General features: G+C 46.0%; 1 protein-coding gene and 1 long non-coding RNA gene across 2 annotated transcripts; both read right to left on the bottom strand.

Annotated features, from left to right (window-relative positions):
• Positions 1-256: 256 nt before the first annotated feature.
• LOC119878281 (cell growth-regulating nucleolar protein-like) lies at positions 257-9949 on the bottom strand. Its single transcript, XM_038588940.1, is given in 7 exon segments — positions 257-387; positions 716-1120; positions 4025-4108; positions 4236-4343; positions 8520-8588; positions 8590-8635; positions 9879-9949. Coding segments are annotated over 7 exon segments (792 nt in total). The 3' UTR covers positions 257-378.
• A 3461-nt stretch (positions 9950-13410) lies between these two features.
• LOC119878282 lies at positions 13411-15201 on the bottom strand. Its single transcript, XR_005386737.1, has 3 exons — positions 14962-15201; positions 14284-14351; positions 13411-13775 (listed from the first exon to the last, which is right to left on the bottom strand). It is a non-coding gene; the product is annotated as an uncharacterized LOC119878282 (long non-coding RNA).
• Between the last annotated feature and the right edge of the window lie 7745 nt (positions 15202-22946).

A 22946-nucleotide genomic window follows, 5' to 3' on the forward strand; every position in this document is an offset into this window, starting at 1 on the left:
AGAGTGAGAGGAGCAGAGCAGAGGCAGGAAAGCAGGGAGAAGGGAAAGGGAACACAGTCTCAGAAAGCCATACAGGGTTATCTTCCACTCCAAAGATCATGTATTTCCAGTCCAGACAGTTTCACCCATAAAGCTAGGTTGGAGGGTGGCCCACAGAGCGCTCCCTGGTTCCTCGGGAGCTGCACCCTGAGTCTGCCCTCAGTCTTCCCTTCATCTGGAGGGGCCGATCTACACGTAGGCCCTGGGTCATCTCCCCTCTACCCCAAGAGGGCAGACCTCTCCAAATAATGGCAGTGATACCTTTTGCAGGAGATTCGTGGTCCTCTGGTTCTCCACCCTCTGAAGGTCCTGAGAACTTTACCTTTTTCTTCTTAGATTCTATGTCATCTAGGTAAGTAAAAAGATTAAAAAAAAAAAAAAAAAAAAAGATGAGCATTTCTGGTAGCAGCTACCATTCAATGAAAGGCATGCGTGGCCAGGACCCGAACACCCGTGTCATCTTGCCCACTGCCCAAGCAACCCACCCCATGGGCTCCTCCTCCGCGTCATAGGAGCACATGGTGAGGAGAGGGGGTGCACTTGCCTAGCCTGAGCCCAAAGCTTATGCTGTCTGCCTTATGGTCCAAACGTGAGGTCTAACAGATTTTACATGGCCCCAACTCACTGGTTCACAATATACTTGACAAAGCCCAGAGCATACGCTAGCCACACACACCTTCCGAGTGCTTCTGCTTTTCTTCCCAGGCCGGGCTTTCCTGGACTCCTCGGCATCTCCCTCCTCAGCTCTGTCAGCGGCTCCCTTGGCCTCACCCGCCTTGCTCTGGCTCTTCTTCCCTGCAGAGGCAGGGGCCTCCTCTCCGGCCTCCTGGCCTGTTTTGCGCTTCTTAGGCTTCTGACCTTTCGAATTCTCTTGGTGGTTTTCTAATTTTAGTTCTTTCTTCTCCTTCTTTCTATTCTTCTGCCTTTCTTCCTTCCTTTCTCTTTTATTCTTCTTTACCTCTGCTTGCTTTTCTGTGGGGTCATTTGTTCCAACGGCTAGAACCTTGGTAGAGAGCTCTGCGCGGGGCGGGCTGGCCACCTGGGCGAGTGGCTGCTGGGCTTGACCCTTACTGACTGCTTCCTTATTACAAAGCAAAACCGAGAAACACGTAAATACTCCAGACCGTTGTTCACATCACTGCATGTGTCAACTGAGCAAACTGTTCAAGAAAAAGGTCTACTACTTACCATTTTATAACTCTGACCACCCCCAGCCCCCTGCCAAGAGCTAAAACATAGCAGTAAGTATATCAAATGCAAAATAAACTTCCCCCAGCCCACACTCCACCCTGCGTTTAACAGACATTTTCATTCTACTGGAAAAGTAAAGAATCCTTATGTCACTTAAGCTAGACCTTCAATTCTGGCTCACTCTTCGCCTTTCTTCCTGATAGAAGATGAGCACTCAGGTGTGGCAGAAACCACAGGATTTGTGTGCATCTGCAGACCTGGGTTCAAGCACCAACTCTGTGAATTACTAGCCGGGTGACTCAGGGCAAGTTATTTATCTGCTCCAAACCGATTTCCTCACCAATAAAATGGAACGTAGTAATATTTACCTTATACAGCTAATGTGCGAATAAAATGGGAAGTAATGTCATGTGCTTATTAGCAGCTCGTGATGCTCAGTAAGGAGTGGACTGAGGCGGCGGCAACCTACTGACTTCGCACCTAAGACCTGTGCCCCGGCCCCATCTTCATTGGTTACCAGCCAGGGGACAAGCGAGTCACCTCCAGTCTTCCTTTGGGAGACTGGGTCGCAAGGAGGGAGCTCCTACTACTCCTACTCCACCCCCCCCCCCCCACCACCCCCCCCACTGAGCCGAAGAAAGGACTGGCTTTTGATTCTGCCTCATTTCAGTGCTCAGGCCCCTGGCTGCGAGTGCAGCCCATAGGAGAGGGACTGCAAACTAACTGGCTGCCGTGTCCCCAGCAGCTCAGAGAAGTGAGTCAGGCCAGGCACATGGGGGCAGGCAGAGAATGAGCTCAGAAACCAGACTCAGGAGGAAAGAAGAGACAAAGTCGCCTCACTCCTGGCCTGCAATTTCATTCCTATTTTAGAGTCAGGCACAGTTATGCCCACTGAGAGCCACAGACCTCAGCCTGCCTTCCACCCAATCCCAACCATGTCTCTAGCTGGTGCCTCCCCTCTGCACCCCAGAAGACAGTCGCCCCATCTGGCAGCCACTCTGTAACAGGGGGATGAACTCCTTTCCCACCTTTTTTCTACTTCATTACAGACTCTCTCTTCAGTGACACCTCCGCTGACCCTCTTTCCTAACAGAGCCCCTCCCACCTCCCATCCCTCCTCCTGCCTTCTATCTCTTCCTTGTGCTTCCCACGCCCTGTCCTGCTGTTCTGGCCCAGACCCCACATGTGGTCGCCTGTCCCACACTGGAACATAGCTCTGCAATGGCAGGACTTTGGCCTGAGGACAGCTGCCTGCATAGGGACCAGGCACGCTCTGTGCTGGAGCAGACAAAGCAGCCCAGTAGAAGAGGACAGAAGGCCTCTAGCTGGCTGGATAAACACCAAGAGGCATGAACGGAGGGGGCCACAGGGCCGTTTGCTTTTTGCCACACACAGAGATGTGCTGTGAAGTCCATAGGACAGAGGCAAACAGCAATAAGCCATGTTTTAGAATTATAGAGTTCAGTTTATCATAAGCTACATACTGGTATTCATTTACTTCTTAATATGTTCACAGTTTCAAAAGGGAAATCATAAAAAAAACTTTAAAAAAAACCTCTGCAGTGTACTAAGTAATTCCAAATCTTTGATTCTCACTTAAAATAATGGAAGTAACCTTTAAAAAGCAGGTGCCACAGAAATGCTAATTAAATGACTGGTTATAGCGTTCACTTCAGCACCACACGTACTACAACTAGAATAATGCAGAGAAGATTAGCACAGCCCCATGCAAGGGTGGCACCAACGTGACTAGTTCAAGATGCCAAAGACCCAACCTGTATGTTCTGGAAGAGACAGATGCCAGGACAGTGTCACGGTTATCCCAATGTGCTGCCCAAACTATTCTGTGTATGTCAGTCAACTCCTGGCAATATGAGTAGAATAAAATACAGTCAGAAAATCCCACTGTCGTTTTTAAAACTACTAATGATGTAAGTCTCCAAATGGGATATAAGCAAGGTGCAGGTGGAATACATGGGGAAAAAATTTTAAATTAACAGCATCACCAATAAGGTGGCCATAGGATATCAAACCGAGACTCTGCATGTAATCCACATCCAGGGGTCTCTCAGATCAAACCTGACAGGTGACAGACTGAATCACGTCAGTGGGGTTCTCACTCCCCAGAGGGAAGGAGACAGATGCTCAGCAGGTACCCACTACACAAAACACCCACAGAAAGAGGTGCTTTAATAGCTTCAGCTGCTTTAATGCCTTAACATATACGGGGCCTTCTGTGGGCCCCTCACCTAAAGGAACACCTCGTCACTCCCATGTCCTCAACTGTTTATTTCTCTTCATGGCACCGTCGCCACCAGTGATATTTTACATTTTTTGTTCAGGGCATGGCACAGATCAGGTGCTCACCAAGTACTGAATAAATGCATGAATGGGACTACCCGCTTTTCTTTAAGACAAGGAAACTGAGGCTCAGAGAGGTAAAATAAAGTGCCCAAGATCAAACATTTGGCCAACAGCACAGCAGGGATTCAAACCAGGTCTGTCAGACACCCAGAGCCCCTGTTCTTTCCATTATATCCCACTGCCTGATTTCTAACCCAAGTTGTCTCATGTTAGCTGGTACTGTTATCAAACATTGGGATTAAATACCTTTCTCTGCACAATAAGGAAATCTTCTCTGCAGTACATTCAGTTTATTCTTCCCCATAAATGAAGGCACAAAGAGGCTCTCTGCAAAAGAAGGCTGTCTTGACCTCCAAAAATAAGACATTCCCATTTCATTATTACTAATCACTTTTGCCACACTACAAATCTAAAATTAGATCCGACTTACGTTGCTGGAAGCTTCAGAAAAGATATTCCACACCTGCTCCAGAACAGATTCATTATGGACTTTTAAACTGTTCTTCATCCAGTTCTATAAGGAACAAAAAGAAAAACAAACCCCACTTGTTCCATTTTGACAGGTACAGGTAAATGCGAGCTCAGTCACCAAGGGGCCACATATCCCCTCCAGTCAGGGAAGGCAGAGCAAATACACATACCTGAAATTTTGCCCTTTTCCTGGGAACGTTGTCAAAACCACTAATTTGCTCTAAAAGTTCCCTCACTTTGGGGCTGACATTGGGTCTTTTTATTAATTCATTAATTTTCTACAAAAAAGATGAAACAAAAATAATAAACAAGTGGCACAGGAGCTTCATGAAAGACAAATTAAGCATCCTTCCCATGGCTAGAAGTTTCTCATTTCAAGGCTAGATTTTATTTATTTATTTATTTTTAAAGATTTTATTATTCATGAGACACACAGAAAAGAGAGAGAGCGAGAGACAGAGACACAGGCAGAGGGAGAAGCAGGCTCCATGCAGGGAGCCCGATGTGGGGCTCGATCCCGGGTCTGCAGGATCAGGCTCTGGGCCGAAGGCAGTGCTAAACCGCTGTGCCCATCCGGGCTACCCCTCAAGGCTAGATTTTATATTAACATCTATGCTTACAAATTCACCAGTGTACTAGGAGTCTTTGCCAGAGCAATTAGGCAAGAAAAGGAAATAAAGGCATCCAAAATAGAAGTAAAATCATCTCTGTTGATAAATGATTTTGTCTTAACTTGTACAACACTCTAAAGATTCCACAAAAAAAATGCCATTAGAACTGATAAATTCAGCAGTCATAGGATGCAAATCCACACTTGAAAATTAAGTTCTAGATTTCTATACACTAACATCTAAGAAGGAAATTAAGAAAACAATTCTATTTATAATAGCATCAAAAAGAATGAAATACTTAAAAATAAACATACTTGTTAAGGAGGGGAAAGGACTTGTACACAGAAACTGTAACATTATTGGAAATAATTTAAAGACACAATAAATGGAAGACATCCATGTTTGTGGGTTGGAAGACTTAATAACAAGATGGCAATACTAACCAAAGTGATGTACAGATTCAAATGTAATCCCTATGAAAATCCAATTGACATTTGTGGTTTTTTGCAGAAATAGAAAACTCTATTCTAAAATTCACATGGTATCTGAAGGGACAATAACTATAACAATCTTGAAGAAGAATTAAGTAGGAAGTCTCATGCTTTCTGATTTCAAAGCTCACTGCAAAGTTAGAGTAATCAAAAAAGCATGGCACTGGCATAACAATGGACGTATCAACCAGTACAATGGGGAGCCCAGAAATAAACCTCGCCTATATGGGCAAATGATTTTCAAAAAGAGTGACAAGACCATTCGGTGGAGGAAGACCAGTCTTTCCACAAACAGTACTGGAAAAAATGGGTATCTACATGGAAAGGAATAAAGCTGAACTCTAACTGTATACAAAAATTAACTTAAAATGGATCAAAGACCCAAACTTAAAAGCTAAAACCATAGAACACTTAGGAGAAAACAGGGAGAAAGTGCCATGACAATGGATTCGGCAATGATCTCTTGTATGTGATCCCAAAAAAAGCACAACAAAACAAAAATTAAGTTGAACTACATAAAAATTTTATAATTTTTGTACATCAAAGACATTGTCAACAGAGTGAAGAGGCAGTTCAGGGAATAGGAGAAATATTTGCAAATGATTTATCTGATAAGGCATTCATATCCCAAATATATATAAAGAACTCCTAAAACTCAGAAACAAAAAACAACCCAATTAAAATATGGGCAAAGGGCTGGAATAAACATTTCTCCAAAGAAGATATTACAAATAGCCAATAACACATGAGAAGCTACTCATCATCATCATCGTTAGGGAAATGCAAATCAAAACCACAGCAAAATACTCTGTTATACCCCCTTAGGATAAAAATAATAAAATAAAATAGGCATTTATCAAAAAAGCTGAAAAATAAGTGTTGGGGAGTATGTGAAGGAATCGGAACCCTTGTGCACTGCTGGTGGGAGTGTCAATAGTGCAGCCACTATGGAAAACAGTATGGTGGTTCCCCAAAAACTTAAAATCCAGCTATTCCTTCTGGATACATGCCAAAGAGAACTGAAAGCAAGGACTCAACATATTTGTAGACCCATGTTCACAGCAGTATCATCCACAATAGCCAAAGGCTGAAGCAACTGAGGTAACTGTCAGCATATGGTATATAAACAAAATATGGTCCATCCATACAATGGAATATTGCTCAACTTTGAAAAGAAAGGACATTCTGACACACGCTGCAGCATGGACGAAACTGGAAGGCATCATGCTCAGTGAAATAAGCTAGTCACAAAAAGAACAAATACTATGTGAGTCCACTTCTATGAAATCCCTAGAATAGTCAAAGTCCTAGAGACAGCACAATGGTGGGTGCCAGGGGATGGGGGAGGAGATGTAAGACGTAGTGTTTGACAGGACAGAGTTTCAGTCTGGGAAGATGAAAAAGTTCTGGAGATGGGATGGTGGTGATGGCTGCACAATGTGCAGGTACATAATTGTGTACTTAAAAATGGTTAAAATGATAAAACTCTATGTCATGTATAATTTGCCACAATTTAAAAAAAAATTGGGAAAATAAAGAAAAAAAACCCAAAACTGATGAAAAGAATCAGACAAAAATGATATTACAGACAAGGAAATTACTTGAGGACCAAGGCGACAGGCAGCATTAAGATCTAATAAATAAATCTAATAAATAAATAGCAAGAACAGAACAAAGATGAAAATTAAATTAGTGACCTAGAGAAAATGCTGATGGCAATCTCAGTGAAGGCAGAGGAAAAAGACAATTATTATAGCTTGGACAAGAACAGTACATAAGAAAGATGGTCACTCACAAGCCAACAAAAGGACAAGTAACAACAAACGGACAATGTCCCTGTGTTAGGAAAGAATGAAAGCTATATATAAACAGACCAGGAAAAAATGGGTCCAGGATACTAAGAGGAGGATGAAACAAAGATTCTCTAGGCACTCAGGCAGAACAAATCTAGACAATGACACAAACATCGATAAGGAAGATGCCAAGTGGGCTGGGCACTTGCCAGAGTGGCATACGGTGTCAGAAGAGAACAGGGCATTAATGACAAAGTTTGAAGGAAAACACTGTGACCCAAGCAAGCGGGCGATCTCTCCCTGACCGTAGTATCCATCTGTGGGTAAGCAGAGAGACATCTAGAAGGATACTCATTAATACTGACAAGATTCCAAAATTTTGTCTCTAAAACTATAGAGCTTAAGAATTTAAAGAAAACACAAAACCCCTGAATCCACTTCCATCAGAGAGTTCACAGCAGGCTGGATTTATTCTCCCAGTGTATCACATTTAGTCTGTTTCCATCTGTAACTTGTCAACTAGGGGTTTAGGGAGGAATCAGCTGGCTAGTGGACCGGGGGACCAGGACAGAACCTGAAGGAGAACTCTGGTCTATAATACAGAGATGCTGCTACTAAGGCCTGACAGTTTTACCGCAGAGGGTAGCAAACCTTCTGCCCCAACTACTCATCACCCTTGCAGCATTAAGTAACAATGGATGGTATGTAAACAAATGGGCATGGCTGTGGTGGACTGTGGTTTGCTGACCCTGCCTGTAGAGAATTTCATTCAACATAGGACAGAACTCATACACCCCAAGTACCTCAAGCTTGAGGCCTATAGAACATTATCTGTTTTCAAGGGGATAACATATAGCATGAGCCCAATAGTGAGGCTTATGCCACTAGCCTATGTATCTTAGTTAGGAGAAGTTTCATTAGTTTCTCAATCTGCACTGGGCAGATTAGTCTTGTGGATAAAGAACTTTCCCTCCCAGGAGCTGGCTGACTCCGTAAGCTAGTGAATACCAGAAAACTCCACTTTCAACCCCTATCATCAAAGGGAGTTAACTAGTATTTATTTGGTTTCTAGAATAGAGAATTTCCACAAAGACAGCATTTGTCTTTTTTATCTCCTACCTTATATTTTGATCCTTTCTTCTGATAATCCCGTTCAGTAAGTGGTAAGTACCATTCTGGAAGGTATACCTGTCAATTAAGGATTTTGCTGCTTTTGCCATTTTTTACTGTGCATGTTTCCACTTTAAGTAGAAAATTCCTTATACTTAAAGCAGGTAAGTATTAGAAAGCTTCCATTCAGTTTTGTAGCCAAGGGAAAGACCGTGAGAATTCTAAATTGTTTCTGCAAGTCTGCAAAGCCTATGGATTAAAGACAAAATACACTGCAACTGTATTAAACAGAGAAAGAACTCTGTCATGATTTAGTTGTTTAACTTCAGTCTGTTCCAAGACATGATGTTTCTGCGTCTCATCTGCACATATGATGCATATATTCTTAGGCTTCCAGAGAAAGTAGAAGATATCAGAAGAAGCTACCTGATGAACCAGAAGGACCTTACCTGAATCCATGCCTGCTGTTTAACATCACCTTTGTGGGTTTTACCTTCATAACCTTTGCCACCATACTTTTTGTTCTTCACTGATGCACTTCACATGGTTTTTGTAGTCATCACCCCTTCAGAGTGAAAGAAAGTTCTACCGTCAGACTGATTCTCCAACTGGAGGCTCCATCCAATGCTCACAGGCTGCCCCTACCTTTTGCATTCCAGTTTTACTATGCTTATAACCTCATCAGGCACATTTTTCTTCTTCCAAATTATTCAATATAAAGACCACCATCAAACTTTCCATCCTTTTTTTTTTTTTTTAAAAGATTTTATTTATTCTTGCAAGACAGAGAGACAAAGAGAGAGAGGCAGAGGGAGAAGCAGGCTCCATGCAGGGAGCCCGATGTGGTACTCGATCCCAGGACTCCAGGATCACACCCTGGGCCAAAGGCAGGTGCTAAAGCACTGAGCCACCTGGACTGCCCTCTACCCATTTTTAATGTACAAATGTCTTAAACTCAATTGACAGGCAGTATTTTTTTAAGTGACTATATATAGTATGTAAGAAAAAAAAATTATCTGCAATGGGGTGGCTTCAGCTTAAATAACAATATCTGTATGATTTTCTGGTAAGATAGTAGGCCATCAATAATTAGTTGTAGAGTAAGTTAAAAGCTGGAGTAAAATGGTGGTATCTTATCACTGAAAAGTTCTACATCTGTGAGTCTTGGTAAACAAGGAGACTCAATTCTGTCTCATATGATCATTTTGAAACTGCAAGATCCTTGGGAAATGTCTGGGACTAGGTTGGGGGCAAAGTCCCCCAATAAGAAACAACCCAACTTTCACCTGTTTTATGGATCAGGTTTCCTCCCAGGATTAGGTATGAACAAAGACTTTAGCAGTTGCCAAAACTGCTTTAAAAAAAAAAAATCACTGCTCTAGAATGAAATTAAAATGGACTGTTAGCAAATGTCATCCAACACCACAGAGGACACTGAAGCAAATGCACCAAAAGCTGCCTTTGCACTTAACCCCGTGTGAAGCTGAAGGGGACAGAGTGTTAAAACTGCGGTGAGCCATCTGCAAATAATGACCCACCTTAGGAAAGAATTGATAAGCATGTCAAAGACCGGTCCCACCCCCAGCCCTTAGTCCTCACCTTTCCAGAGACCCCTCAGTGGAAGTACCTGACACACTTGGGGCCAGGAGCTCACTCTTACCATCACCCTGAACTTCTAGGGGGACCTAGTCTCTCCCCCCTGTCCCCTGCTACTGTGAATAAGTCAACTCATTTTCTGGTTTATAAATCCAGCTCTTCAGTGTGACCAGCACACCACGCTCCTCTAAAGCCTTACTCTGGGTGGTTACCTCTTAGGGTCTGGTAATGGCAGCAAGGAGGTGTCGCTGAGTGCCACTGACAGGCTACATGCTCCAGACATCCCCATCCTCCTTCCCTTTGTCTTCTCTTTGGATTGTCCTTAGAAAGCAAATAGGCTGTAAAGCACTTTTTTTTTTTCTTAATTTCTTTCCTCAAATTTGCCTCTATTTTTTTTTTTTTTTTTTAAGCCTTCATGGGGCCAGGGCTTCTAAAACTGGTCTGGACCTTTAATATGATCTACATGAATTATGTAGAACTTACCAGAAATCTTACCACAGTCAATGCAAGACAGGGCATTCACAGTTTCTGCAAACAGCCACATGCTTTTCCACTTGTACTTTCTTCACTGATTCACCACATGCATTGCATGTAAAAAATACCATTTTTACCTAAATGGGTAAGTATCTATTCTCTATCCAAGATAGGTTTGAAGTCTTGTCCTAAGAGAAAATTAAAAGAAAGGAAAAAATAATTATCATTGTAATCTGAAACTTCTATTCCCAATAAACCATCATACAGCACACTTTTCAACCAGAATTTCACATGAAAATAGCTACAAAGAACAGAATCAAAGTTGATCAGCAATCTATATAAAACTCTACCAGCATGTAAGTAAAGTTATAATTAACAGAAATAATAGCAGACATCTGTTAAGCAGATGTTTACCTTGTGCAGGGCCTATTCTAAAAGCTTACAGGTATTAATTTAATCCTCACAGCAACCCTGTGAGGGGAGGTCTATTGTGTACAATTGCAAGACAAATGGAGACACAGAGAGATTAAGTTACTTGCCCAAGGTCACACAGTAGCAAAACCAGGATTTAAATTTGCCAGGATGGCTCTAGGAGAGAAGTTTTAGGGGCATTAAGCAAAATGTCCACCCTTTCTAATAAGGTGAAGCTTGCTTTGCACCCCCCTTGCCCTTAGATGTGAACTGCCAAATTACCTCAGATCCCCAAATATAAGAACAACATAGTAAGGGAAGCGTGGGGAGTTTAGGAAGGTTTAGAAAATCAAGAGGTCTAAACGTTTCTTCAAAGCACAAAAACATTCACACAGGCATGACTACATAGCCACAGGTGTTAAATATAAGGATGTGTTCTTTGGTCTTAGTGGACAAGGAGGAGGTGGGGGAGGGGCCTCCTTCATGTCGCTTCTCATCAGATCAATAAAGAAGTGGAATTATATATATCAAGGTGTCCCCAGCTGCTGGGTGCTGAATTACTGGAAGGCATTCACAAACTACGTGTCCAAGCACTGCCCCAAGGTTTAGTATATGTTGCAAATACATAACTGCCATTTACCGATTCATGGAGACCCTACTGTGCTCAACAAAACAAATTCATCTGAAAGTGTTATGGAAGTCACAGTAACTTTCCATGGCTACAGAATTTTTTAATCACATCCTTAAAGATTACTGTCATTTACATAGAAATAAGTTTCAGAGCAAAAATACTGACAACTGTTGACCCAGCATCTTCTCCGTCCTTATAAGGCGAAGGTAAGGGTCAAATAAACTGGTGCACTTTTGATTTATACAGAAATCCTTCAGCACGTATGAGCAGTTGGGTTCACAGAGAGTTTCCATGGACGAAATCACTCTCTCTCCTCCACTCCCACATTCTGGGTCACTGCCAGAGAGGTCACACATAAGGAAGTTTTCAGGGCCGTTCCCTTCCATTCAGCCTTGAATGGAAATGTACATCCTGGCCTCAACCCCAGGTTTACAAAGGCCCAGCCATCACTCTTGGAAGCCCCTTGCCCTGTGGGGCACTGTCAGATGTCAGCTTGCCTGACATTCCACATACGAAAGCAGGTCCACGGCTCTGTGTTCCCCTCCACAGCTTGCCATCAGCTTGGCAAGGGAGGGCATATGGTCAGCTACCGCCTCGCTAACACCCAATCTAGAGGGAAGCAAATGTGATTCTTCTGGGATGTGAGGCAACTGTGACCATCTCTCATCTGGTTATCATAAAGGTTATCACATCTGGTGTCAACTAGTCATGAGTCCTGGGAAGTCGCTATCACGTGGACTATGACTCAGCTCCCCCCAAGCTTGGCATCTGCACAGATGGATGCCTCAATCAATGGCAGGCAATGATATCATCGGCCGCCCTGCCTCACAAGGAGAGAACAAAGGTCAGACAAGAACTGACGTGTTATTCAGTAGTCTGTGGGAGCACTTTTGTGTACAAACTAGAGCAAATCATTTAGTCACCAAGAAATGGATGGCCATCATAACCACAAGGTACAAGCAGCTGTGTTAAGACAAATTATCTGCTGGAAATTTTAAAAGCACTTTTGTTATGAAATCTGACCAGGAAAAGTACCCCCTCAAACTTAAGCTATGGCCTAGAGCTTTTTGACTTTCATTGCAGAGGTCCGTTCTGTTTCTCGATCGAGGGGGTGAGAGGAGGGGAGGTTTCGGCAAGCTTTGAGATCCAACTGGGAGATTCAGTCTGTCATGGAAGGTCAGGGATGAAAGGCCTGGGAAGGACAGCTGGAAACAAAACGTATCAACTGAAAGAAGCCAGTAATGTTGACAAAAAGATGCTTGGAATATCTGTGCAAAACATGTTCTCTCTCTGGGGATTAGCCTACATGGTGTAAACATCAATTCAGAAGAGGATTAGAATTTGGTCACATGTCCACTGGAAAAATACCCCTTCAATGATTTTCATTTGGTCTTTTGTGGCAAATGTTCATATTTAGAAATCTGGTTGTTTTTTTTCTTTTTAAGCAGAATAGGTAGCTTGTGGAGTAAGTCACAACTCTGTCTCTGAGAGCCTCAGGTTCTTAGAGCCACGGGATGCATTTCTACACTTGATCTGAATCAGGAACAGTGGGGCCACCTGCTTGTTAATGAGATAAGGTCTGTAAGGAGCTTACCCCTCCCTTATTTAGAGCCCCAAAGACACCCCGGCACTAGCCAAGAGTCACCTTGATTACACATCTTATCTGAACACCTTTCCTGTGTGCAGTAAACACTTGTGTGTCTGTCTGTAAGGGGGGTGGAGTGCAAAGAACAGCAAGCTCCGAACCACCTAACTGCACATTGGACAAGGTGGCCCAAGTCTTAGCAGGCTTAAGACTGCAGAAGTGTAAATGTTACAAACTTACAAAAAGATGCCTTCTGAAAATTCAGTCCCTCTAAGGGAAGAGGGCAAGCACTGCCTTAAAAATTTAAACTTCCACAAATCTCACAAAACTAAGTAAATGTGAAAGAACCTTAAACTTTCAAATGGATGTTTTTGGTAAATGTGTAACATTTATACTTTTGGCAATTTGGAAAGCTGAAAGCCAGTTGCATTAAGACGTTATGATACCCTATCCACAGGGCTCAGATATTACATATTTAACTTTTAGCCACCGTGTAAAGACATGATGCATGCTTCATTGGGCTAAATAAAGATCCCCTTTTCCTTTCCTGGCTCAGGATAGCCACAGAGATTTTTTTAAAGATTTTATTTATTCATGAGAGATGGAGAGAGAGAGAGAGAGAGAGGCAGAGACCACAGGCTGAGGGAGAAGCAGGCTCCCATGCAGGGAGCCCGACACGGGACTCATCCCAGAACTCCAGGATCACACCCTGGGCTGAAGGTGGCGCTAAACCGCTGAGCCACGGGGGTTGCCCAGCCACAGAGATTCTGTGTGCTCTTCCATCTAGAGATGGGGACCCATGAAAAGAGAAAGCAGTGTTCGTGGACTAGTCAAAAGCATACTCAAGTTTTCACTCCAGTTAAGTCACTGTGATTCATTTCGGCAGACCTCTGGTCAATGCCGAGTGTGCACTGGGATCCACATGCACCCGGGTGCCTTCCCCAAAGGAGGCCAGTCCCTGTGTGAGCTTCTGACTGTCCGTTCACCTTATGATCTTCTCAGCACATGCTACAAGCCAAGAAAAAGATGATGAGTTACAGAACACGATCGCTAGCTCTCCATAAAGCCACTTCATACTAATAGTCAGAATTGCACCCAACACCTCTACAACAGGTATGATCACATTACCACCCCAGCATCTGTAAGAAATAGTGGAGGCTCAGAGAGGTTAAGTGATTAGGCTGGAGACATAGGGAGTGGCAGAGGTAGCCTGAGACAAGCTCCTGCCCTGCTCCTCTCTCTTGACTTGTCATGTTTTTCGCCGTTTGCTTGGCCACTACTCAGTGAGCAGAAGCCGGAGGCCCTCATCCCAAAAGAAAAACTAAAAAAAAAAAAAAGAGCAAAAACAGCAAAGGCTCTACAGTGACCTTCCATTTTACACCGAGCAGAGAGATACCATCCTTGTCACAACTGAGGTCAGGTGTCAGAAAATGAGTCTGAGTTGAGGGGAGCAGGCAGCAATAACAAGGGGCTGGGAACTTATGAGGGACTTGGGACACCTCAGGGGTCCTCTTACCAGGATGGTGGCCCTGTTTGGTTGAATGTTGTTGACTCAGGGCCAGAGATCTGAGCTGGAGCCAGCATCTACCAATGAAAAATGACCTCAAGCTATCCTAACTTCCCAGATTCTGTTCATCTATAAAATGGGTCCAAAATCTATCTTAAGAGCTTTGTGTGGAAGATAAGAAATAGGAAAGATTCATCCTTACCCAACAGTAGAAAGTATTTCCTATGACCTATTAATTTGCCCACTCCACCACCCTGTTACCTGATACAAGGGCCTCATATTTAGTTCTAGAATTGGGTTCTAGAGTTCTTTTTAAACCTTCCTGCCTTTACATTTTTATATTGTTTATTTCTGCAAACACTACACTCCCTATTCTTTAAACATTCTCGCACAGGCATGTAGGCGCAGACCTAAACCTCAAACAGCCCACCTGTGAGGTGGGGGGGGGGGGGGGGGGCAGGCTGGCAACCACAGCGCAATTCCCAGTGAGCCCCACGACCTCCAACAAGTCACTGTCCCCTCTTAGCTTCGGGTCCTCCCATCTGTGAAGCGAGGTGCCAGGAGCCCCTTCCAGGGGTGGAATTCCAAGACACGAAGGGTATGGCGCAAGGGAAGGACAGAGGAGTACACACTGCCTCCCATGTGGCCTCAGCCTGCGGGGTGACGAGGCTCCCCATGTGCACTCACCCTGTGAGGCAGGTACATCTATGTCCACCCAACAGATGGGCGCACCGAGGCGGGGCCAGTGGAGCCATGTCCCCCCGCCTCCCCAGAACTACATCACCAGCATCCCTTGGGTGTATCGGTATCCGTGCAAGTCTAGCGCGGGTCAGACGCGCTGTGCTAGGCTCTGGGCCTGGGGGTGCTGGGTGAGTCCCAAGGAGCCCTCCGCAGGGAGGTCAGCCGTGCAAGTACCCCCCACGCCGTTCCCCAGTCTCCCGGAAGCAGGTGCTGCAGGCAGCCCCGTCCTGGGTGGCCAACAGGTCTGCGCGCGTGCAATCCTCGCAGCAGATCTCGGGTTCTGTGTTCGCCCCTTCGTAGACCGACAAACGGCGGCACAGGAGGAGTAACTCGCAGGTCACCCGCGGAGCTAGGGGCAGACCTGAGTCGCGGGCGGCGGCCGGGGCGCCCTCCGTCGGTCCAGGCCGCCCCGGAGGGACGCAGCCCCCCAGGCCTCGGGGAGCGCGAGCTGGCCCGCCTCGCAGCCGGCCGCAGCCCAGCCCCGCGGGGACCCTGCGCGAGGACCGTCCCGCCTCCGACCAGGCTCTTCGCCGCCCGCGGGACGAAGGCCACGGGACGGCCCGCCTCGTCCTTCCGCGGGGAAAGCCCCAGGAGGGGTCCAGCGGTGGAAACGCCGGCGCCAGCCCACCGCCCGCCCAGCCCCAGCCTCCCGCGGCGCCGCCCCTCACCTCTCCGCCGGCGCCCGCCAACGGTTTAACCCGCCGCGAGGAGCACGTGGAGACGCAGCCGCCGTCCCGCGCCGCAGCACTCCGCCAGCCGCGCCTCTCCGCCAGCCGCTCAGCGCCGCTCGCCGGGCGCCAGCCGCCGCGGAACCATCCCGACAACGCCCCCTCGGCCGGCCGGATCCGCCTCCGGCTTCCGGGGACGTCACTTCCGCCGGGACGGCGCAGGCGCGGGGGGGCGCCCGGAGGGAGGGGCTGCGGCGCGGGACGGGCGGCTGCGTCTCCACGTGCTCCTCGCGGCGGGTTGAAACCGTTGGCGGGCGCCGGCGGAGAGGTGAGGGGCGGCGCCGCGGGAGGCTGGGGCTGGGCGGGCGGTGGGCTGGCGCCGGCGTTTCCACCGCTGGACCCCTCCTGGGGCTTTCCCCGCGGAAGGACGAGGCGGGCCGTCCCGTGGCCTTCGTCCCGCGGGCGGCGAAGAGCCTGGTCGGAGGCGGGACGGTCCTCGCGCAGGGTCCCCGCGGGGCTGGGCTGCGGCCGGCTGCGAGGCGGGCCAGCTCGCGCTCCCCGAGGCCTGGGGGGCTGCGTCCCTCCGGGGCGGCCTGGACCGACGGAGGGCGCCCCGGCCGCCGCCCGCGACTCAGGTCTGCCCCTAGCTCCGCGGGTGACCTGCGAGTTACTCCTCCTGTGCCGCCGTTTGTCGGTCTACGAAGGGGCGAACACAGAACCCGAGATCTGCTGCGAGGATTGCACGCGCGCAGACCTGTTGGCCACCCAGGACGGGGCTGCCTGCAGCACCTGCTTCCGGGGAGACTGGGGAACGGCGTGGGGGGTACTTGCACGGCTGACCTCCCTGCGGAGGGCTCCTTGGGACTCACCCAGCACCCCCAGGCCCAGAGCCTAGCACAGCGCGTCTGACCCGCGCTAGACTTGCACGGATACCGATACACCCAAGGGATGCTGGTGATGTAGTTCTGGGGAGGCGGGGGGACATGGCTCCACTGGCCCCGCCTCGGTGCGCCCATCTGTTGGGTGGACATAGATGTACCTGCCTCACAGGGTGAGTGCACATGGGGAGCCTCGTCACCCCGCAGGCTGAGGCCACATGGGAGGCAGTGTGTACTCCTCTGTCCTTCCCTTGCGCCATACCCTTCGTGTCTTGGAATTCCACCCCTGGAAGGGGCTCCTGGCACCTCGCTTCACAGATGGGAGGACCCGAAGCTAAGAGGGGACAGTGACTTGTTGGAGGTCGTGGGGCTCACTGGGAATTGCGCTGTGGTTGCCAGCCTGCCCCCCCCCCCCCCCCCCACCTCACAGGTGGGCTGTTTGAGGTTTAGGTCTGCGCCTACATGCCTGTGCGAGAATGTTTAAAGAATAGGGAGTGTAGTGTTTGCAGAAATAAACAATATAAAATGTAAAGGCAGGAAGGTTTAAAAAGAACTCTAGAACCCAATTCTAGAACTAAATATGAGGCCCTTGTATCAGGTAACAGGGTGGTGGAGTGGGCAAATTAATAGGTCATAGGAAATACTTTCTACTGTTGGGTAAGGATGAATCTTTCCTATTTCTTATCTTCCACACAAAGCTCTTAAGATAGATTTTGGACCCATTTTATAGATGAACAGAATCTGGGAAGTTAGGATAGCTTGAGGTCATTTTTCATTGGTAGATGCTGGCTCCAGCTCAGATCTCTGGCCCTGAGTCAACAACATTCAACCAAACAGGGCCACCATCCTGGTAAGAGGACCCCTGAGGTGTCCCAAGTCCCTCATAAGTTCCCAGCCCCTTGTTATTGCTGCCTGCTCCCCTCAACTCAGACTCATTTTCTGACACCTGACCTCAGTTGTGACAAGGATGGTATCTCTGCTCGGTGTAAAATGGAAGGTCACTGTAGAGCCTTTGCTGTTTTTGCTCTTTTTTTTTTTTTTAGTTTTTCTTTTGGGATGAGGGCCTCCGGCTTCTGCTCACTGAGTAGTGGCCAAGCAAACGGCGAAAAACATGACAAGTCAAGAGAGAGGAGCAGGGCAGGAGCTTGTCTCAGGCTACCTCTGCCACTCCCTATGTCTCCAGCCTAATCACTTAACCTCTCTGAGCCTCCACTATTTCTTACAGATGCTGGGGTGGGTAATGTGATCATACCTGTTGTAGAGGTGTTGGGTGCAATTCTGACTATTAGTATGAAGTGGCTTTATGGAGAGCTAGCGATCGTGTTCTGTAACTCATCATCTTTTTCTTGGCTTGTAGCATGTGCTGAGAAGATCATAAGGTGAACGGACAGTCAGAAGCTCACACAGGGACTGGCCTCCTTTGGGGAAGGCACCCGGGTGCATGTGGATCCCAGTGCACACTCGGCATTGACCAGAGGTCTGCCGAAATGAATCACAGTGACTTAACTGGAGTGAAAACTTGAGTATGCTTTTGACTAGTCCACGAACACTGCTTTCTCTTTTCATGGGTCCCCATCTCTAGATGGAAGAGCACACAGAATCTCTGTGGCTGGGCAACCCCCGTGGCTCAGCGGTTTAGCGCCACCTTCAGCCCAGGGTGTGATCCTGGAGTTCTGGGATGAGTCCCGTGTCGGGCTCCCTGCATGGGAGCCTGCTTCTCCCTCAGCCTGTGTCTCTGCCTCTCTCTCTCTCTCTCTCTCCATCTCTCATGAATAAATAAAATCTTTAAAAAAATCTCTGTGGCTATCCTGAGCCAGGAAAGGAAAAGGGGATCTTTATTTAGCCCAATGAAGCATGCCATCATGTCTTTACACGGTGGGCTAAAAGTTGAAATATGTAATATCTGAGCCCTGTGGATAGGGTATCATAACGTCTTAATGCAACTGGCTTTCAGCTTTCCAAATTGCCAAAAGTATAAAGTTACACATTTACCAAAAACATCCATTTGAAAGTTTAAGGTTCTTTCACATTTACTTAGTTTTGTGAGATTTGTGGAAGTTTAAATTTTTAAGGCAGTGCTTGCCCTCTTCCCTTAGAGGGACTGAATTTTCAGAAGGCATCTTTTGTAAGTTTGTAACATTTACACTTCTGCAGTCTTAAGCCTGCTAAGACTTGGGCCACCTTGTCCAATGTGCAGTTAGGTGGTTCGGAGCTTGCTGTTCTTTGCACTCCACCCCCCTTACAGACAGACACACAAGTGTTTACTGCACACAGGAAAGGTGTTCAGATAAGATGTGTAATCAAGGTGACTCTTGGCTAGTGCCGGGGTGTCTTTGGGGCTCTAAATAAGGGAGGGGTAAGCTCCTTACAGACCTTATCTCATTAACAAGCAGGTGGCCCCACTGTTCCTGATTCAGATCAAGTGTAGAAATGCATCCGTGGCTCTAAGAACCTGAGGCTCTCAGAGACAGAGTTGTGACTTACTCCACAAGCTACCTATTCTGCTTAAAAAGAAAAAAAACACCAGATTTCTAAATATGAACATTTGCCACAAAAGACCAAATGAAAATCATTGAAGGGGTATTTTTCCAGTGGACATGTGACCAAATTCTAATCCTCTTCTGAATTGATGTTTACACCATGTAGGCTAATCCCCAGAGAGAACATGTTTTGCACAGATATTCCAAGCATCTTTTTTGTCAACATTACTGGCTTCTTTCAGTTGATACGTTTTGTTTCCAGCTGTCCTTCCCAGGCCTTTCATCCCTGACCTTCCATGACAGACTGAATCTCCCAGTTGGATCTCAAAGCTTGCCGAAACCTCCCCTCCTCTCACCCCCTCGATCGAGAAACAGAACGGACCTCTGCAATGAAAGTCAAAAAGCTCTAGGCCATAGCTTAAGTTTGAGGGGGTACTTTTCCTGGTCAGATTTCATAACAAAAGTGCTTTTAAAATTTCCAGCAGATAATTTGTCTTAACACAGCTGCTTGTACCTTGTGGTTATGATGGCCATCCATTTCTTGGTGACTAAATGATTTGCTCTAGTTTGTACACAAAAGTGCTCCCACAGACTACTGAATAACACGTCAGTTCTTGTCTGACCTTTGTTCTTCCTTGTGAGGCAGGGCGGCCGATGATATCATTGCCTGCCATTGATTGAGCATCCATCTGTGCAGAATGCCAAGCTTGGGGGGAGCTGAGTCATAGTCCACGTGATAGCGACTTCCCAGGACTCATGACTAGTTGACACCAGATGTGATAACCTTTATGATAACCAGATGAGAGATGGTCACAGTTGCCTCACATCCCAGAAGAATCACATTTGCTTCCCTCTAGATTGGGTGTTAGCGAGGCGGTAGCTGACCATATGCCCTCCCTTGCCAAGCTGATGGCAAGCTGTGGAGGGGAACACAGAGCCGTGGACCTGCTTTCGTATGTGGAATGTCAGGCAAGCTGACATCTGACAGTGCCCCACAGGGCAAGGGGCTTCCAAGAGTGATGGCTGGGCCTTTGTAAACCTGGGGTTGAGGCCAGGATGTACATTTCCATTCAAGGCTGAATGGAAGGGAACGGCCCTGAAAACTTCCTTATGTGTGACCTCTCTGGCAGTGACCCAGAATGTGGGAGTGGAGGAGAGAGAGTGATTTCGTCCATGGAAACTCTCTTGTGAACCCAACTGCTCATACGTGCTGAAGGATTTCTGTATAAATCAAAGTGCACCAGTTTATTTGACCCTTACCTTCGCCTTTATAAGGACGGAGAAGATGCTGGGTCAAACAGTTGTCAGTATTTTTGCTCTGAAACTTATTTCTAATGTAAAATGACAGTAATCTTTAAGGATGTGAAAAAATTCTGTAGCCATGGAAAGTTACTGTGACTTCCATAACACTTTCAGATGAATTTGTTTTGTTGAGCACAGTAGGGTCTCCATGAATCGGTAAATGGCAGTTATGTATTTGCAACATATACTAAACCTTGGGGCAGTGCTTGGGACACGTAGGTTTGTGAATGCCTTCCAGTAATTCAGCACCCAGCAGCTGGGACACCTTGATATATTATCCACTTCTTTATTGATCTGATGAGAAGCGACATGAAGGAGGCCCCTCCCCCACCTCCTCCTTGTCCACTAAGACCAAAGAACACATCCTTATATTTAACACCTGTGGCTATGTAGTCATGCCTGTGTGAATGTTTTTGTGCTTTGAGAAACGTTTAGACCTCTTGATTTTCTAAACCTTCCTAAACTCCCCACGCTTCCCTTACTATGTTGTTCTTATATTTGGGGATCTGAGGTAATTTGGCAGTTCACATCTAAGGGCAAGGGGGGTGCAAAGCAAGCTTCACCTTATTAGAAAGGGTGGACATTTTGCTTAATGCCCCTAAACTTCTCTCCTAGAGCCAGCCTGGCAAATTTAAATCCTGGTTTTGCTACTGTGTGACCTTGGGCAAGTAACTTAATCTCTCTGTGTCTCCATTTGTCTTGCAAATTGTACACAATAGACCTCCCCTCACAGGGTTGCTGTGAGGATTAAATTTAATACCTGTAAAGCTTTTAGAATAGGCCCTGCACAAGGTAAACATCTGCTTAACAGATGTCTGCTATTATTTCTGTTAATTATAACTTTACTTACATGCTGGTAGAGTTTTATATAGATTGCTGATCAACTTTGATTCTGTTCTTTGTAGCTATTTTCATGTGAAATTCTGGTTGAAAAGTGTGCTGTATGATGGTTTATTGGGAATAGAAGTTTCAGATTACAATGATAATTATTTTTTCCTTTCTTTTAATTTTCTCTTAGGACAAGACTTCAAACCTATCTTGGATAGAGAATAGATACTTACCCATTTAGGTAAAAATGGTATTTTTTACATGCAATGCATGTGGTGAATCAGTGAAGAAAGTACAAGTGGAAAAAGCATGTGGCTGTTTGCAGAAACTGTGAATGCCTGTCTTGCATTGACTGTGGTAAAGATTTCTGGTAAGTTCTACATAATTCATGTAGATCATATTAAAGGTCCAGACCAGTTTTAGAAGCCCTGGCCCCATGAAGGCTTAAAAAAAAAAAAAAAAAATAGAGGCAAATTTGAGGAAAGAAATTAAGAAAAAAAAAGTGCTTTACAGCCTATTTGCTTTCTAAGGACAATCCAAAGAGAAGACAAAGGGAAGGAGGATGGGGATGTCTGGAGCATGTAGCCTGTCAGTGGCACTCAGCGACACCTCCTTGCTGCCATTACCAGACCCTAAGAGGTAACCACCCAGAGTAAGGCTTTAGAGGAGCGTGGTGTGCTGGTCACACTGAAGAGCTGGATTTATAAACCAGAAATGAGTTGACTTATTCACAGTAGCAGGGGACAGGGGGAGAGACTAGGTCCCCCTAGAAGTTCAGGGTGATGGTAAGAGTGAGCTCCTGGCCCCCAAGTGTGTCAGGTACTTCCACTGAGGGGTCTCTGGAAAGGTGAGGACTAAGGGCGGGGGTGGGACCGGTCTTTGACATGCTTATCAATTCTTTCCTAAGGTGGGTCATTATTTGCAGATGGCTCACCGCAGTTTTAACACTCTGTCCCCTTCAGCTTCACACGGGTTAAGTGCAAAGGCAGCTTTTGGTGCATTTGCTTCAGTGTCCTCTGTGGTGTTGGATGACATTTGCTAACAGTCCATTTTAATTTCATTCTAGAGCATGATTTTTTTTTTTTTTAAAGCAGTTTTGGCAACTGCTAAAGTCTTTGTTCATACCTAATCCTGGGAGGAAACCTGATCCATAAAACAGGTGAAAGTTGGGTTGTTTCTTATTGGGGGACTTTGCCCCCAACCTAGTCCCAGACATTTCCCAAGGATCTTGCAGTTTCAAAATGATCATATGAGACAGAATTGAGTCTCCTTGTTTACCAAGACTCACAGATGTAGAACTTTTCAGTGATAAGATACCACCATTTTACTCCAGCTTTTAACTTACTCTACAACTAATTATTGATGGCCTACTATCTTACCAGAAAATCATACAGATATTGTTATTTAAGCTGAAGCCACCCATTGCAGATAATTTTTTTTCTTACATACTAATATAGTCACTTAAAAAAATACTGCCTGTCAATTGAGTTTAAGACATTTGTACATTAAAAATGGGTAGAGGGCAGTCAGGTGGATCAGTGCTTTAGCACCTGCCTTTGCCCAGGGGTGATCCTGGAGTCCTGGGATCGAGTACCACATCGGGCTCCTGCATGGAGCCTGCTTCTCCCTCTGCTCTCTCTTTGTCTCTCTGTCTTGCAAGAATAAATAAAATCTTTTAAAAAAAAAAAAAAAGGATGGAAAGTTTGATGGTGGTCTTTATATTGAATAATTTGGAAGAAGAAAAATGTGCCTGATGAGGTTATAAGCATAGTAAA

The sequence above is a fragment of the Canis lupus genome, unplaced genomic scaffold, assembly GCF_011100685.1.
Source record: "Canis lupus familiaris isolate Mischka breed German Shepherd unplaced genomic scaffold, alternate assembly UU_Cfam_GSD_1.0 chrUn_S1360H1540, whole genome shotgun sequence".
NCBI lineage: Eukaryota > Metazoa > Chordata > Mammalia > Carnivora > Canidae > Canis > Canis lupus.